The 14,915-nt window shown below is 47.9% G+C and overlaps 1 protein-coding gene across 1 annotated transcript; it reads right to left on the bottom strand.

Annotated features, from left to right (window-relative positions):
* Positions 1-9,996: 9,996 nt before the first annotated feature.
* LOC125756096 (E3 ubiquitin-protein ligase MARCHF3-like) lies at positions 9,997-11,140 on the bottom strand. Its single transcript, XM_037647864.2, has 2 exons — positions 10,882-11,140; positions 9,997-10,787 (listed from the first exon to the last, which is right to left on the bottom strand). The coding sequence occupies exons 1-2, from the start codon at positions 10,940-10,942 to the stop codon at positions 9,997-9,999; spliced, it is 852 nt and encodes a 283-aa protein (XP_037503792.1). The 5' UTR covers positions 10,943-11,140.
* Between the last annotated feature and the right edge of the window lie 3,775 nt (positions 11,141-14,915).

Raw genomic sequence — 14,915 nt, 5'->3', positions numbered from 1 at the left:
TTATCTTCACATGTATCTCTGATCCCGTCGTGAACGACGTGCAGTATCGCATAATGAGAGTGGAACGATTACCCCCACCTCTCTCCACCACTCACCACCATCAGCCTCACCAAATGTGAGGCTGATGTCTAGGACATGTTTCAGCACTTTCAAGAGATAGCGACCATGTCATGATACAAAAGTAGCTGCGCCGCAGGGAACTATGAGCCCTTCTCAGGCCGCTTAGCTGCCTTATCGATGCGCAGTCGCAAAGAGCCGCCGCCTGATTCCTGTCAGTTTAAGAGGAAAGATTTAAAACAGCAACACACGCATGACTGGTTCTACTCTTGCATGTGTATGATGCGCACGGTTGAAAACAATAACGGCCGTATAACCGTAGGGGCGGGTGCCGAACGCATATGCGTGCGCACGGGAAGTGGGAGGGGGGTGGTCGCCTCCCCCTCCCGCCTTGTCACCCAAAGGGGGGCGCGAATTCTGCCCCATACCTTTATCAGTCGGACCTTCCATGCCATTTTTTAATGCGCGCGATTGTGGCTACTCATGTTTTTTGACGATAATGGTGACCGAGTACACCTGGTGTTGCACTGAAAGAACAGGGACAAATCACAGGCCGCTGTGAGAAGCGCGTCATCGGTTCATTTTCATTTTTGCACCCATTGCGGGGCTTGCATTATCCTTGTATTATGCTATTCTAGAAAAAGGTGAGCAGAAAGTTGGTAACTGCAAGTAAATAAGTAGTAACTGCAGTAGTAACTATCTTCCTTGGACCGTTACTAACTTTTTGCTACCTGTTTACTACATTCAATATTGTCGTTATTGCCTAATGCGTTAAGTTAGTGAGTGGAATTATCTCGAAATATCAAAACTGGCGAAGAAAATGACAACTAGATCGAGCAGAAAACTACAATTCCTTTTCTTATGATTTAGCAACAGGATTGTGTAAGCGCCTTTTCTGCTAGTGTAAAAGCGGAGGAGAAAAACGTAATGAACCGCAGGGACACTACATTCCGCGTTTTAATATACAGTATAAATGCCAACAAATTTGAGAGAAAGGAGGCTAAAGCATGCACATCTAAAGTCCCTAGATTTTTTGCTTTTTAAAGAACAGGGAAAAATCTAGGGACTTTATGCACATCACTCGAGCAACAAGATCATATTTCCGGCGGCGGTGACCGCGTGCGTCGCCGTGTTGACGGCGATCGCGGAGCTCGTGGAGCTGGTGGCGGCGTCAAGCTTCGATCAGAAGCCGGCGAGGGGTAGCGGAATCCGGTTGGTGCGCGTGGTGGCTGTGGCGTGTAGAGTGGACGGTCGAAAGGCTGAGAAGGCTGTCACTGATATGGACTGCGGTGGTTGCAAAAACGTGCGATGTGACCCGGGACGCCACAGTTGTAGCACACCGGATCAGGTCGAGATACAGGCGGCTGCTCAGAATAACCACTCCTCTCAGAAGGCATGGAATAGTAGTGCCGGAAACGTCGTCCGTAATTGGGTGGTGTGCGATGTGAGAACCCAGACTGCCGTGTGCCTCGGTATTCATCGGGATCAGCTGCGTTGACCGATGGCTGCCATGGAGCAAGAGTAGCCGGAGTTCGCGCACGCTCTGGGTCTCTTGCATAGGCCTCCTGAAAGTCGTTGGGGTGATGAGATGTTTGCTGACATCGAAGCAGCTCTTCTCTAACAATCTACCGTATTGTGAAAGCAAGGTCGTTGGGCGACACTGTTTCGACACTAGCCACAGTTGGAACGTTAGACAAGCGGCCGAATTTCGGAGAGATCCGTCGCATTTTCAACGATTTAAAGGTACGGCAGTGCTTCATCACGTCAGACACGGAGTTCAGGTTTTCCTTTCCAATTGAGGAATTGTACACGTCTTCGGCTATACCCTTAAGAACGTGTCCAATCTGGTCTTCTTCAGACATCCGAGTATTCACTATCTTGCACAGCTTCAAGATTTGTTCAATGTATGTCGTGCATGTCTCTCCTGGAAGCTGTGCCCTCTGAGCCAATGTCTGCTCCGCGCGCTTCTTCTTTGCGTCAGAATCACCGAAGCACTTCTGCACTTCTTCGACAAAGTGTTCCCAAGTCGTGAACATGTCCTCGTGGTTCTCGTACCACATAAGAGCGGTGTCAGTTAGCGAAAATACAACATGCCTGAGCTGCGCTTCCGAGTCCCAGCCGTTGCTCCTGCTCACCCGCTTATAGTTCTTGAGCCACACGTCGACGTCTTCTTCTGAGGTTCCGCCGAAGTTTGGTGGCACTCGGTAGTAGGGCATGGAACCTGTCGGACTTGGCGTCGAAGCAGCAGAGGTCTGCTCTTGGGACAATTCGATCGGCGAAGGCGGGAGTCCGGCAAGGCGGCGGCTGCGGCGAAGTTCAGGTAGTGAAGCTTCCGTTGTTGGGTTCGTCTTACCCAGCACCTCCAGCAATCTGTTACGTACTCTGGAGTAGCGTAAGGGGGGGTTTTAATGGGCACTGAGACCGCGGAAATCGTAGAAGCTACGTCGTCGTCCTCTTTCTCTACTCGCTCTTCGCTTGTTTTTCACCGACAGTGACAATTCGTATCAATATTACAAGGAGCCAAGCCGTACAGCCTCCCCATATTCCCAGGGGGTGGGAAAGGGGGAGAGTTCGCGTTGGTTGTTCTCCAGCAATTCGCTTACCCTGCGAATTCTTTTTTGGCAGAAAGGTGCAGTAGGTAGTGATTCATAGACTACAAAGTACTGTATCAGAGTGTAGGTCCGGATCCCATGAGTTACCTCCCGGTAATGTTCAGTTGTCGTTGTTGTACTATATCAGAGGGATGCGTATATGTTTTTGAACAGGCTTTTGCACTTGCACAACCGTTGTTGAAACTAAGATGGCTCTATGTATTGGTATTATTAGGCATGCCATGCCCGGAAACCGACAGGAATTCTACTCTGTGATAATTTTACAGCAGCATGATTGTAAAAAAAAAATGAAGCTGGTAGTGGGTTCTGCCTAAGTGATCCCCCGGGGGGTCGGTGTAATCAATCAATCAATCAATCAATCAATCAATCAATCAATCAATCAATCAATCAATCAATCAATCAATCAATCAGTTTATTATCATGACATGGTAAGGGGAGTTAGTAGCATTGATACAATGAAAAAATTAAGGAAGCTCGACGACAAAAACAGCAGATCAGGCAGCACATTATTATGGGACGAAATATTAGAGAAAATAACGGGCCTATAACCGCGCAACATTTTGCACATAATTGCTACCTTGCTATAGAAGGTTAAAGGCAGGGGCGTAGCCAGAAATTTTTTTCCGGGGGGGGGGGGGGGTTCAACCATACTTTTTGTATGTTCGTCCGTGCGTTTGTGTGTATGCGTGTATATATACACAAACAAAACTGAAAAATTTCGGGGGGGGGGGGGGGGTTGAACCCCCCCAACCCCCACCTTAGCTACGCCCCTGCTTAATGGTACTTCCAACCTTTAGCGTATAGTAAATACGCTATAAAGTTAGTAAATGCAGCCAGGTATTACCTCGACGTGCGCGTGCTGGGTTTTTACTTCACACCCACAGTGGTGGCTTACCAGGCAAGCTGTGGCACTGATATAAGCTCGAGAACGCTGGCAGGATTCACGGCGGCCGCATTGCGACGGGGGCGAAATGCAACAGACATGTACTTAGATTTTGGTGGATATTAAAGTACTACAGCTGGTCAAAATTAACCCGCCGTACCCCATTATGGCATGCTTCATAATCATATTGTTAGTTTTGGCACGTTAAACCCCAGACGTTATTAAGGCGAAAGCTTTGTATGCCTCATCAAACGCGAAAATTGACCGTCGGTGTCCCGGGGCGTCGGCGTCAGCCCGAGTGATGCAAAAAATCATCGTCACGTCACAGATGCCAAAATATGTGACATCATCACGACGTCAATATGACGTCACATGCCGTGACGTCACATGATGGTGTCATCACATGACACCGTCGCTTGGTCAAAGGTGGGCCGATCACGGAGGCAGTGAAGTGCAGAAAGCTTGCAATGCCTCTGATCCTGGAGGCAGCACAAAACCACGTTAGGTGTAGAAAGCTTGCGGAGGGGGCCCGGAAGGATCACCACGTTGAGTGAGAAGAAAAAGAAGGTGGCTTTCGCCTTCGAGTCGTATTAGGTAAATGCATAAGGGACCCTGTGGGTTTTAACTTTTTACTACCTATTTACTAGCACGGGGATCGTTTAAATTTCACTGAGAATATGTTAGTAAGTTTTAGTACCTCGTTGTGGCAGCTTTACGCAAAATAGACATAACATAGTGGTTGTTTCATTACGGTTGATTAACAGTCATGTGCTGCGTTCCCACGTGCACATAATTGGACAGTAGGCCATAGAACGGCAGGTACATAATTTTATTTGTTCATCCTAAAACATAGGTGCTTCCTACATGTAGCTACTAACTGGGTAGTAACATAAGTAACAAGCAGTTACAACCCCGAAAATAACAGTTACTACTATCTTTTTTCTACGAGTGTACCGCGGAATTATATAGCGCAGCCAGAAAATATGGTACCGCCACCGTAGAGCGAAAACGACACCACAGAGGTTTTGCACTGCAAATAGACAAGCGCGGTGCGTAGGTCATCCTGCGGCTATAGCGCCTGCCAAATATACCGCACATGTAGCCACATTCACGAGACGACGTCACGTGCGGGCTCCAGACATGGGCGCCCTCATGACGGGCGTCCTCACTATGAGCGCCTTCACCCTCAGGTGGTGAGGTGAGGAGCAGTGTCAAAACTCACAGAGTCCCTTGCGTAATTCGCCTAAGACGACTCGGAGGCGAAAGCCATCTTCTTTTTCTTCTCAGTCGATGTATTGATCCTCTCCCCCGACAGCTTTCTGCTCCTAACGTGGTTTTGCACTGCCTCCAGGATCGGAGGCACTGTAGCTTTCTGCGCCACACCTGGTTTTGCTCTGCTTTCGTATTCGGCCCACCTTTGACCAAAGCGACGATGTCATGTGGTGACTTCACCATGTGACGTCACAATATGACGGCATAGTGACGTCATCACGGGATGAATTTTTTGCATCACTCGTGTTGACGCCGCGGGACGCCGACGGTCAATTTTTGCGTTTAATGAGACATCTAAGGCTTTCGCCTTAGTATGTTGGAGAGGGTGATGTGATGGAGGGCAGGCGTTGTGATTTGAAAGCGAGGGAGGTGCCGCTCACAATGTGAAGATAAATTAGGAAGCAGCTAGCGATTCATATGTGATTATGTGCATACGATAACTTTTGAGAAAAAATGTATGTTGTTCAGGAGATGTCGGAACTTTTAAATAGCGCCTGTTGCACTATTTTACAGAAAAGTAATACTAGTGAAGACCGCAGAAGACAAGGATGCATGATGATATGTGGTGTACAAGAGAAGAAGTTTGGGCGGGTTGGTGTTGTTTCATGACGGCGTATAGACCAGAATTTTCATCGCTTGCAGGGCGCAGCCATCTTTGCTGGGGGGGGGCTGCTGATTACGTGGAACGGACGACTACGCTAGCATCCAGCCTGCTCTTATCACAGTGCTGGCCGCCAGTGTTCGCTCGCCATCAGCTGTGACGTAACCATTCCGCAGCCTCTACGCTGGCCTCGCCGACAGATGACAACTGGGGTCAAGATTATGCATGCTTGCTCTAAACGCGGGTGCGAGAGTACAAATAATTTGCACAAGAGCAGGGAAATAAAGGACAGAGTAGAAAGAGCGCGCTGCTTCCAACGGATCTTTATTTTGCAGAAGAGTAAAATGTGTATGTGCAGAAAATGATACATATAAGCCTAGTCAGAGCATCGTTGCAAGTCAAATCACTTTGAGCCATGTGCCCACGATTGCCTTAAAACCCGATCAGGTAATAACGCTCAAGCCCTGATAGTGCAACAGAAGGAGCGCGTACGCAGCAGTCACCTAACTTGTATATCTTTTCTGCTTCTCTTAGGTCGCGGGTTACCTTGCCCTGACCATCCACTGATGAAGAAAGGGGCTGTACCCACAATCGCGGCTGCTTATCTTGAACCTGTACGCAAACTTCAGAAACGAGCCCTGAGAATAATTACCAATTCAGGCTACGACGAGCCTAGTCTGCCCTTGTTTATAAAAATGAATATTTTGCCCTATGATAAGGTACACGAATTAAAAATTGCCACGTGTGTTTTCAATGTTGTTAAAAACAACCTGCCTTTTCATGTTTCTTTATTTTGCACATCCTCTCGTGTGACCAGAAATCAAGTATATGGAAACTTTAATCTTCCCCCAACAAAGAATGCTTACGGACAACGTTTGCTACAGTTTTCAGGGCCGAAAATTTGGAATAAATTACCAGCAGAAATAAAACAAGCAAATAATTTTCCATCAGTGCTAAAAAAATACTTACTTGCTCTGAACAGTGTTTATCAATGTGAACAATCATGATGTCATTTTGGTGTGTGTGTCAGTAACTTGTTGAAACCTGTTAAAAAGACCATTCTCAACCAGTGATTTATTTTTTTGGGGGGATTAGCCAAGTATGTTTAACCTTTCATAAAAATGTAAGAATTTGCCTTAGTTGCACGTGTTTCGTAAGTTTAGCTAGAGCTGTCAAGTACAATCGTTCACTTACCCAAACTTTCGCTTTCCTTTTGTTCGCTCGTACAAATTAAGGATGTACGATTGCTATCTATATGTATGTATTATATCTTTCTTTTGTACATGGAACTTTTATTTATTCATCTTTTTGGACCCGCAACTAGCCTTTGGCTATGGCTCCAACCAGTTTTGATATTTCTGTATGTTTGACGTCTGCAAATAAAGAATTGAATTGAATTGAATTGAATGAATGTCAAGAATCCCCTGCACAACACTGTGCGCGCTATTTCGGTGCTGACGCAGGCGGTCCTTAAGACATCGGCCGGTCTGAGCGCTCTTTTTCTACTGCGAGCCATGGCTACCTGGACTGAGGAGGCCACCCACCTTAGGGCTGAAGCACAGAGAGCCTGGTCAAAAATAAAGTTCATTTCTCTCTCTGCCTCTTTCCCCTACATTCGCGCGCTATGTGTGTATTGGTCGATATGTGTTGTTTATTAGCGCAAGTGTCAGGCGCGTCCGAAGAGCGTAGACACAGACGTGAAAAAAAACAAAATAAGCTGCACAAAATCGCACCTAACGTCAGCTCGTAGAAGTCTTTCACTCAAGCCATAAACCCCGTAACCACGAAGTCTAGTCGCGTAGCCTAAATTGTGCTTTTCTCAAGCCTGCCCACATACACGTGCACATATTTCAAGACGTCCACAGTTCTGTCAACCAGAACATCCGCAACGTCGGTGCTTCCGAGTAGCATATGCGGTTTTGCGAGGCACAGACGAATGTCGGGATGGTGGTTTAAAGTTTCCGCTTTACCCAGTCTTTTCAGTTTACTCAGCCCGCGTCGGCCGCATTTTCGATGGAGGCGAAAATGCACGTTAAAGAACCCCAGGTGGTCGACATTTTCAGAGCCCTCCACTACGTGTCTCTCACAATCATATTGTGGTTTTTGAGACGTTAAATCCCAACAATTATATTATCAGTTCACTCAGCGCCTGTGCAAAATCAGTTTGCGGCCTGCGCCTAACGATCTTAATTTGTCCTCAGCCACGCTAGAGAAGGTGTAGCGACCGTCTTGAACTGGTTCACCGAGAAGTCAAGGCACCACAAACGCCGATTAACAACTGAAAAAGGCGCAGAGCGGCGGAATAGAAGGTAGACACAAAAACTTATCTGCGCATGCCCAGGCAAGAGGCGATACCTATCAATCCGGCACGTGTGGTTGTCTACGTGAGAGATAACTGTTCAGGCACTTGTTTTCTTCTCTATCCAGGTTAACCGACGGTTGGCTCACGTATGCGCACTATTATCGATATGCCAGGCCTCAACCATTAGACGCGTTTCTTCATTCCCGTGCATGTACAAAACTGCCGATTCATCGAATTTTGGCGTGCACTTACACTCTCGGCAATGTAGATATATTAGATGGTGAGCCTCCGATTAGCGATCTCTAATGTTCCATTAATCTCTGGTTAACACAGCGGCCCGTCCATCCTACGTAGAAGCGGCCGCAGCTAAACGGAATCTTATACACTACACCCGTACGGCAATCAGTAAATGTGTATAATCCCTTAATCGACGGTGTGTACAATTGTGTACATCAACTGCAGAGGCTTGTAACGGACCGTGTGTTTCTTGAACCGGCTTGAAACACGATGTGCACATTTGTACACGCTTCTTGAGTGAACAACTATTGCTCATTTAACTTCATTGTGGTGCGTATTGCTACAAATGACTACGTTACTGAAGAAACTACCATGTCCGACGAGCCGATCGACGTGCCCCGTTCCGGGAGCCACGACAAAATTATCATTTTCGTTTTCTCGGAACTGATGTGACGGATAAATTGCCTATGAATTTCGAGCCTGAGAGTTGATGATTTGTACGCAACGATGGAGCATGACTGACCACAGAACAAATTGATTTTTAATTACAGATTAATTAACACACTAATTAAGACAAAATTAATCAAGACGAAATGTTCAGTGTGTTTAAATCCTTTGCTAATCCCACATGAAGCACCAGAGAAAGACTCCTTGAGGTTTCTTGACCTAAAGCTCACGTTCACATTTGAGCACATCTGCTGGCAGTACGAACCACGCGGTAGCAAACCTCTACTGCCTGTCTCATCAGGCCATTCCAAGCTCGTTAAACGAGGGATCGCCAAACTCCCCCTAAGAAATGCTTTAAGTAAATCCTGTTCGCACGCATGTGAGGCCAGCTTTCTCGCCCAAACAAATCGTTTGATCACAGCAGGCTACCCCCAGCGTGCATCACTTCAGTAGCTGATGGACTTTAAAGGATAGTCAAACGGAATGCACAAATCCTCAGGTGATACCAATGATCACATCAGCCAGCAACGCACCTCTGTTATCCCTTACATACACGACATATCACACCGTCTCAAGAAGGTAGCCAGCAAGGCGAACATACGGGTGGTTTTTTCCGCACCGAACAAACTTTCGAGGCTTTGTAAAGGAAGCTACAAAAAGGTCAGCTTTTCATGCGTCACAAGATATCGAAACCCTTTCGTTTCGTGTCGAAAAGGCGTCGTGCACTTTTTCCCGCTGTCATGTGGAAAGAAATATATCGGACAAACCGGCAGGTGCCTAAATAACAGACTTCGTGAGCATTTTAACAGTTCTCGGAATACAGCAGCCAGTCATCTTAGTCAGCATTGCAGGACCTGTGGTTGTGAACCTTCACTTGATAATTGCATCGTCATCGGCCCTAGCAACAATAAGACAACCCGCGAGATTATTGAGGCAGTGGAAATCGCGAAAGCGGGAACTTCTTGTATCAGCACAGCATCTATTGACCTAACGGAAAAGTCACCATAATTGACGACCGAAGTGGATAAAAGCACTAAACTAACTAAACGAAAGAGGGGGCGGGGGGCTCGTTTCTTTTGTTAGACAGTACCTAATGAAACCAACCAATGAAGCTATGGAATTTATAGGTATGTCTGTTGGTTTCATTAGGTTAAAATTAACTAAAGGAACAGTCGCATCTGAATAATGCACACCACTTGATAGACATAAAACCAGGATTTTATTCCAAGCGCGGTGGAAAAATAAAAATACTAAAAGAGCAGAAGATGGCATGATTATCTAGCACATGAGTATGAAATAAATTGCATAACAGATAGCATGACATCATCAAATGCGAGCGTTAAAATGATCAAGACCCATGAGCAACAATGATGCATTGAGCGCTACCACTACACGATATCTATAAAAACATGAAACATATAGTTGGTCTTTAGCAGGTTGTTGCCTTAGATGGCCGGTCTTCGTAGAAAGCATTTTTCGTGGTGGTTCAAACGGCTTGAATTAGTCACTGCCATGTTGATGTCGCGTTATTGGTTCTGTCTTGTTGATGCTGGCGACGGAGACGCCAACCGGACGTCGCTAGCTTTCACGCTGCCCTGACGTCCGTTGCTTTATGTTCGGAGAGAGCCACTACTCTATCAGAAGGCAGTGGCGCTATCCGGCGCACCGGATGCGCCAACTGCCACGCCAGGAAATGACCGTACAGATCGCAGAGCCTGTCGAACATAAGCTTGTACAAACCGCTAAAGGCTAGGGTTATCATAAAGAGGAGCAAGGCATGTAAAAACCTTTGAAGGTGAGTGTCCCGCTGTCGCTCTTCCAACCCCGCTACCTGCTGGACCACGAAGCACACACTGACCGTGAGCGTTATCAACATGCCCAAGAATAGCAGGTAGCTCAGCAACACTCGCCGCAGGCACCAGTTGCTTTGCGAAACCCAGTGGAAGAATCTGAGCACGCTGCTAGGTTGGACCGCCATCGGGAAGCGCTGACCGCAGAGCTCGCAGACGTCCACGTTCTGGTTGTTAAGCCAATGTTCAAGGCAGGACACATGCACGTAGCCCATGGTGCCAGAGCAGCTGCAAAGCGACACGAGCGATTCTTCTTGATCGCTTTCATGGCAGATCCTGCACATGGCAGCGCTGCTCCCCTCCTCGTTGCAGGCTCCTGGAGGCGTATCGAAAAAGGCGTTGTCATCCTCGGAGTTGCTTACCAATTCACGGACTGGCAACGACGGCGCTCCATCATCCTGGGACTGTGTGACGACGTTTTGGCTCGAACTCATGAATGGAGGCTTGTCGTTGATCGCAGATGATATTGAAAACGTGGTGCCAGGGGGCAAGGACGAGGGCAAGGGACAGCTCTCCTCTTCTTTGGCTGCTGAAACGTGAGCTATAGTTACTAGGGTGGCATGGCCTCCGCGGTATTGTTGCTTTGGCTTGAAAAGACGAGCAGTGGTTGTTATATTTACCTGATTGCAGGGAAGTCGCGCTTGTTTCCTTGTTCGGATTCTTGTACTGCTCATTGGACATAGTGCTGCGCTTCTACTCGCAAAATCTGTACACGAAAGTCTGGGCAAAGCAGCTAGCAGTGTTCTTTGTACTGGTCTCTTCCTTTCTTCCGCACGGCAGTGTAATCCGATCGCGAATAAAAGGCTGTCGAAACTTGTGCCATCTTATAGCCTTGCATGATTAAATATTAACCACCGCTCATGCACCAGCTTCAAGAAATGTGAGGCTGACGTATATCTGAGCACAAGCGGAAGATTTCGGCACTTTCAAGTGATACCAACTATCGTATGATCAAGATGAAGCTGCGCCACAGGGAACCATGATCCATTCTCAGGCCGCTTTGCTACAATATCAGTGCCCAATTCAAAAATGTCATTGCAAGATTTCTGTCAGCCTTTAAACAATAATAATAATAATATCTGGGGTTTAACGTCCCAAAACCACGATATGATTATGAGAGACGCCGTAATGGAGATAGATAGATAACTTTATTGTACACCGAGGGAGGAGAGCCGGGTTTTACCCCGACGCCCCTGCGGGCCGCTCCCACGTTGGAACAGGCAGGGAGTACCTGCCTGCGGCATCGTGGGCCCCTTGGATTGCCCGAAGCTGACGGTGACGATCCGTACTTTTTGATGGCGGAATAAAACCCTTGTCTTGGGATGATTTGCGCCTTGAGTTCCTTGGGACGCCGTAATGGAGGGCTCCGGAAATTTCGACCACCTGGGTTTCTTTAACGCGCACCTAAATCTAAGTACACGGGCCTCAAACATTTTCGCCTCCATCGAAAATGCAGCCGCCGTGGCCGGGATTTGATCCCGCGACCTTCGGGCCAGCAGTCGAGCGCCATAACCACTAGACCACCGTGGCGGGGCCAGCCTTTAAACAGAAAACATTCAAAGTAGGAAGAAACGCATGACTCTGCGTTTGCGTGTATATGATGCGCAGGCACCCGATAAACAACGGCTGCATAACCGTATGGCTGGGTATCGAATCTATTTCGGAGATATTACCGCATCATTAGTCAACGTGACCAGCAAAGATCGTATCGCCGTTGTAAAACATTAACGACCCTATCCAGGTCGTACATTGGAAAGAGACAAGCGCGGTTCGTAGATCATGCTGTGCCTGTAGCGTCTGCCAAATGCTATGCACATGTAGCTGCAAATAAAATCCGGGGGCACCTGATCATTTATGAATGGTGAATTCGAAAACATTAACGTCCAGTTGAACGCCCTAGACGGTAAACTGCATCAGCCTGCGGGGCCAACGCCGCATATGCCACCGACGCCCCGCGCGACGAAAGACCAAGGAAGCAGCAACAGATGAAATTCAAACAAAATCTGCGCGACGTCTTCACTTCTTCGCGGCCGCTGCTACAAACGTCAAAGATGACGTCACACGCATGTGATGCAGACATGGGCACCCTCATGAGGACGTCCTCACCCTCACAAGGCGAGGTGAGGAGTGGTTTCACTAAATTGGTGAGGGTGAGGGAGGGCGGACGTTGTGAGTTGAGGGCGAGGGAGAGGCACCCACCGCGGCGGTCTAGTGGTTATGGTGCTTGACTTCTGTCCCGAAGGTCGCGGGATAGAATCACGGTCGCGGCGGCCGCCCTTCTATAGAAGCAAAGTGCTAGAGGCCCATGTGCTTAGATTTAGGCGCACGTTAAAGAACCCCAGGTGTTCCACATTTACGAAGCCATCCACTACGGCGTCTCTCATAATCATATCGCGGTTTTGGGACGTAAAACCCCAATAATTATTATTATTAGAAGGCGAGGGAGGTGAGGCTAAATGAGGTGGCCAAAGTTGGTTTGCTTATTGCAGCGACGTAAACGTTTTCTTTTTTTTTAATATACGGGGAAGTGACTAGAACCAAATATATATATATATATTTCTTAAAATGCGCAGCTTGGACTACTGGCGCAAGGTTGGAGCCATCAGCGGAGCTAATGTACTACCTAGCTAAGTTTTGCTAGCAATGCCAAGCTTTTGCTAGAGATTCCAAGTTTTTGCTAGTAGCCCCGCCGCGGTGGTCTAGTGGTTATGGCGCTCGACTGCTGACGCGAAGGTCGCGGGATCGAATCCCGGCCGCGGCGGCTGCATTTTCGATGGAGGCGAAAATGTTTGAGGCCCGTGTACTTAGATTTAGGTGCGCGTTAAGGAACCCCAGGTGGTCGAAATTTCCGGAGACCTCCACTACGGCGTCTCTCATAATCATACGGTGGTTTTGGGACGTTAAACCCCAGATATTATTATTATTTTGCTAGTAGTACTAAGTATGACTAGACTTGGCTAGACATGTCACGTGATTACCTGTTACGTGATGTTGTGATTTTAGTCGCGTGACTAGCTGTTGCGTGGTTTTTGGCGGGAGCAGTCACATGACTAGTTAGGTAATTTTCAGTCACGTGAGTGTTGTTACGTGACTAGTTACTCCGCGACGTTACATGATTTCCAGTCGCTCGATTGGTTGTTACGTGATGTTACGCAATTTAAGTCCTCTGAATATTGTTGCGTGATGCTACGTAATCTTTAGCCACGTAACAGACTCGCCCATCATAGTTTGTGTATTGCGCACCGGACAAATCGGCTCACGTGTCGTGGGAGCGAAGCAGAAGATGAAGAAGAGGACGAAGCGAGGGCGTACAGGTTCATGATGATGACAATGACTGTTCGCACTACCCGACGCAACGAAAAGCTTAGAGCTCCGCTCTTAAATGTATAGTTGACCATAGCTGAATGAAACCAGCACTGCACGGGCCCGGGCCGGCCCGAAAGCCCGGGCCCGACCCGGCCCGCGGGCCGGGCCGGGCCGGGCCGGGTAAGGGATTGTTGGATCGGGCCCGGGCCGGGCTCGGGCCCGTGATCTTCGGGCTCGGGTCGGGCTCGGGCCTGAGCCAGGCCCGTATTAGGCCCGGGTCTCAGACGTATCTGTATAATTGCGTGTGTACGTTGTTTGGCTTTGTTTTTGTTGTTTTGTGGGGTTTAACTCTCCGAAGTGACCCAGGCTATATGAGACGCCGTCGTTGAGGGCTCCGGGTAATTTAACCACCTGGAGTGCATTGGCGTGCACAGAAATTGCACAGTACAAGACGTCTACAATTTTGCTCCATCGGTATGCTACACGTAATTTCAAGAAACGCCTAAGATAAGTTTCCTCCATTATAGTGAGTGAAAGACGTTCTTGGGTACCGTGTAAGGAAACGGTAAAGTGCCTAGATTAGTGTATATAAGATGTGTTCACTTCGGCGCTCTAATAGACAGTTGTTTTGGAAGCCCTTAGCCCGGTCTTGCTTTAAGGCGTAACATTTTCAAAGATCGAAGGCGGTCACACGAAGACAGGGGCGTAGCCAGGGGAGGGTTGGGGGGGTTCATACCCCCCCCCCCCCGAAATTTTTCAGTTTTGCTTGCGTATATATACACGCGCACATACAAACGCACGCACGAACATACATAAAGTATGGTTGAACCCCCCCCCCCCCCCCCCGAAAAAAATTTCTGGCTACGCCCCTGCACGAAGACGACGAGACAGCCACCTTCAGGGAACAGCGAGGACGGTGGCTCGCTCGCTAACGGGTGTGCCTCACTTTGACAGATCTATGGCACTGCAGTGGCGGTAACTCGGGGAAGAAGGGTGAGACAAAGAACCTTCTTGTTTTCAACACGAAAACGTAGTGTACGTTGGGTGCAGTTTCCTGCCAAGGAGTCAACACGACAGCTTTAATTTATGTAACGCTGCCCAGCCTGGTGTATTCCTCCCAGAAGCAGCTATAAGCACGTTATATAGAGCACGTTTTTTTTTTTTTTTTGTCATTGCATTGTGCAGTAGATGAAGTTTGCAGGAGACTTGCTACTTTTACTCAACAGCCCTAGCTCGTATGCAGTTGACGTAGACTCAAACTAAAAATGTTTGCCATGTTTATTTTTCCCGCTTTATGGAGGTATTTTGTAGTCGTTCTTTGAAATACAAAAGTAAGATTGCGTGGTTA

Source organism: Rhipicephalus sanguineus, chromosome 1 (assembly GCF_013339695.2).
Source record: "Rhipicephalus sanguineus isolate Rsan-2018 chromosome 1, BIME_Rsan_1.4, whole genome shotgun sequence".
NCBI lineage: Eukaryota > Metazoa > Arthropoda > Arachnida > Ixodida > Ixodidae > Rhipicephalus > Rhipicephalus sanguineus.
Note: the sequence above shows the minus strand (reverse complement) of the source record. Positions and strands in the feature narration are given on the sequence as shown.

Coding starts and splice junctions, on each gene's coding strand:
- LOC125756096 (XM_037647864.2), bottom strand. CDS start 10,942: ATGTCCAATGAGCAGTACAAGAATCCGAACAAGGAAACAAGCGCGACT. Junction 10,788..10,881: donor CGCGACTTCCCTGCAATCAG/GTAAATATAACA, acceptor ACGTTTCAGCAG/CCAAAGAAGAGGAGAGCTGT.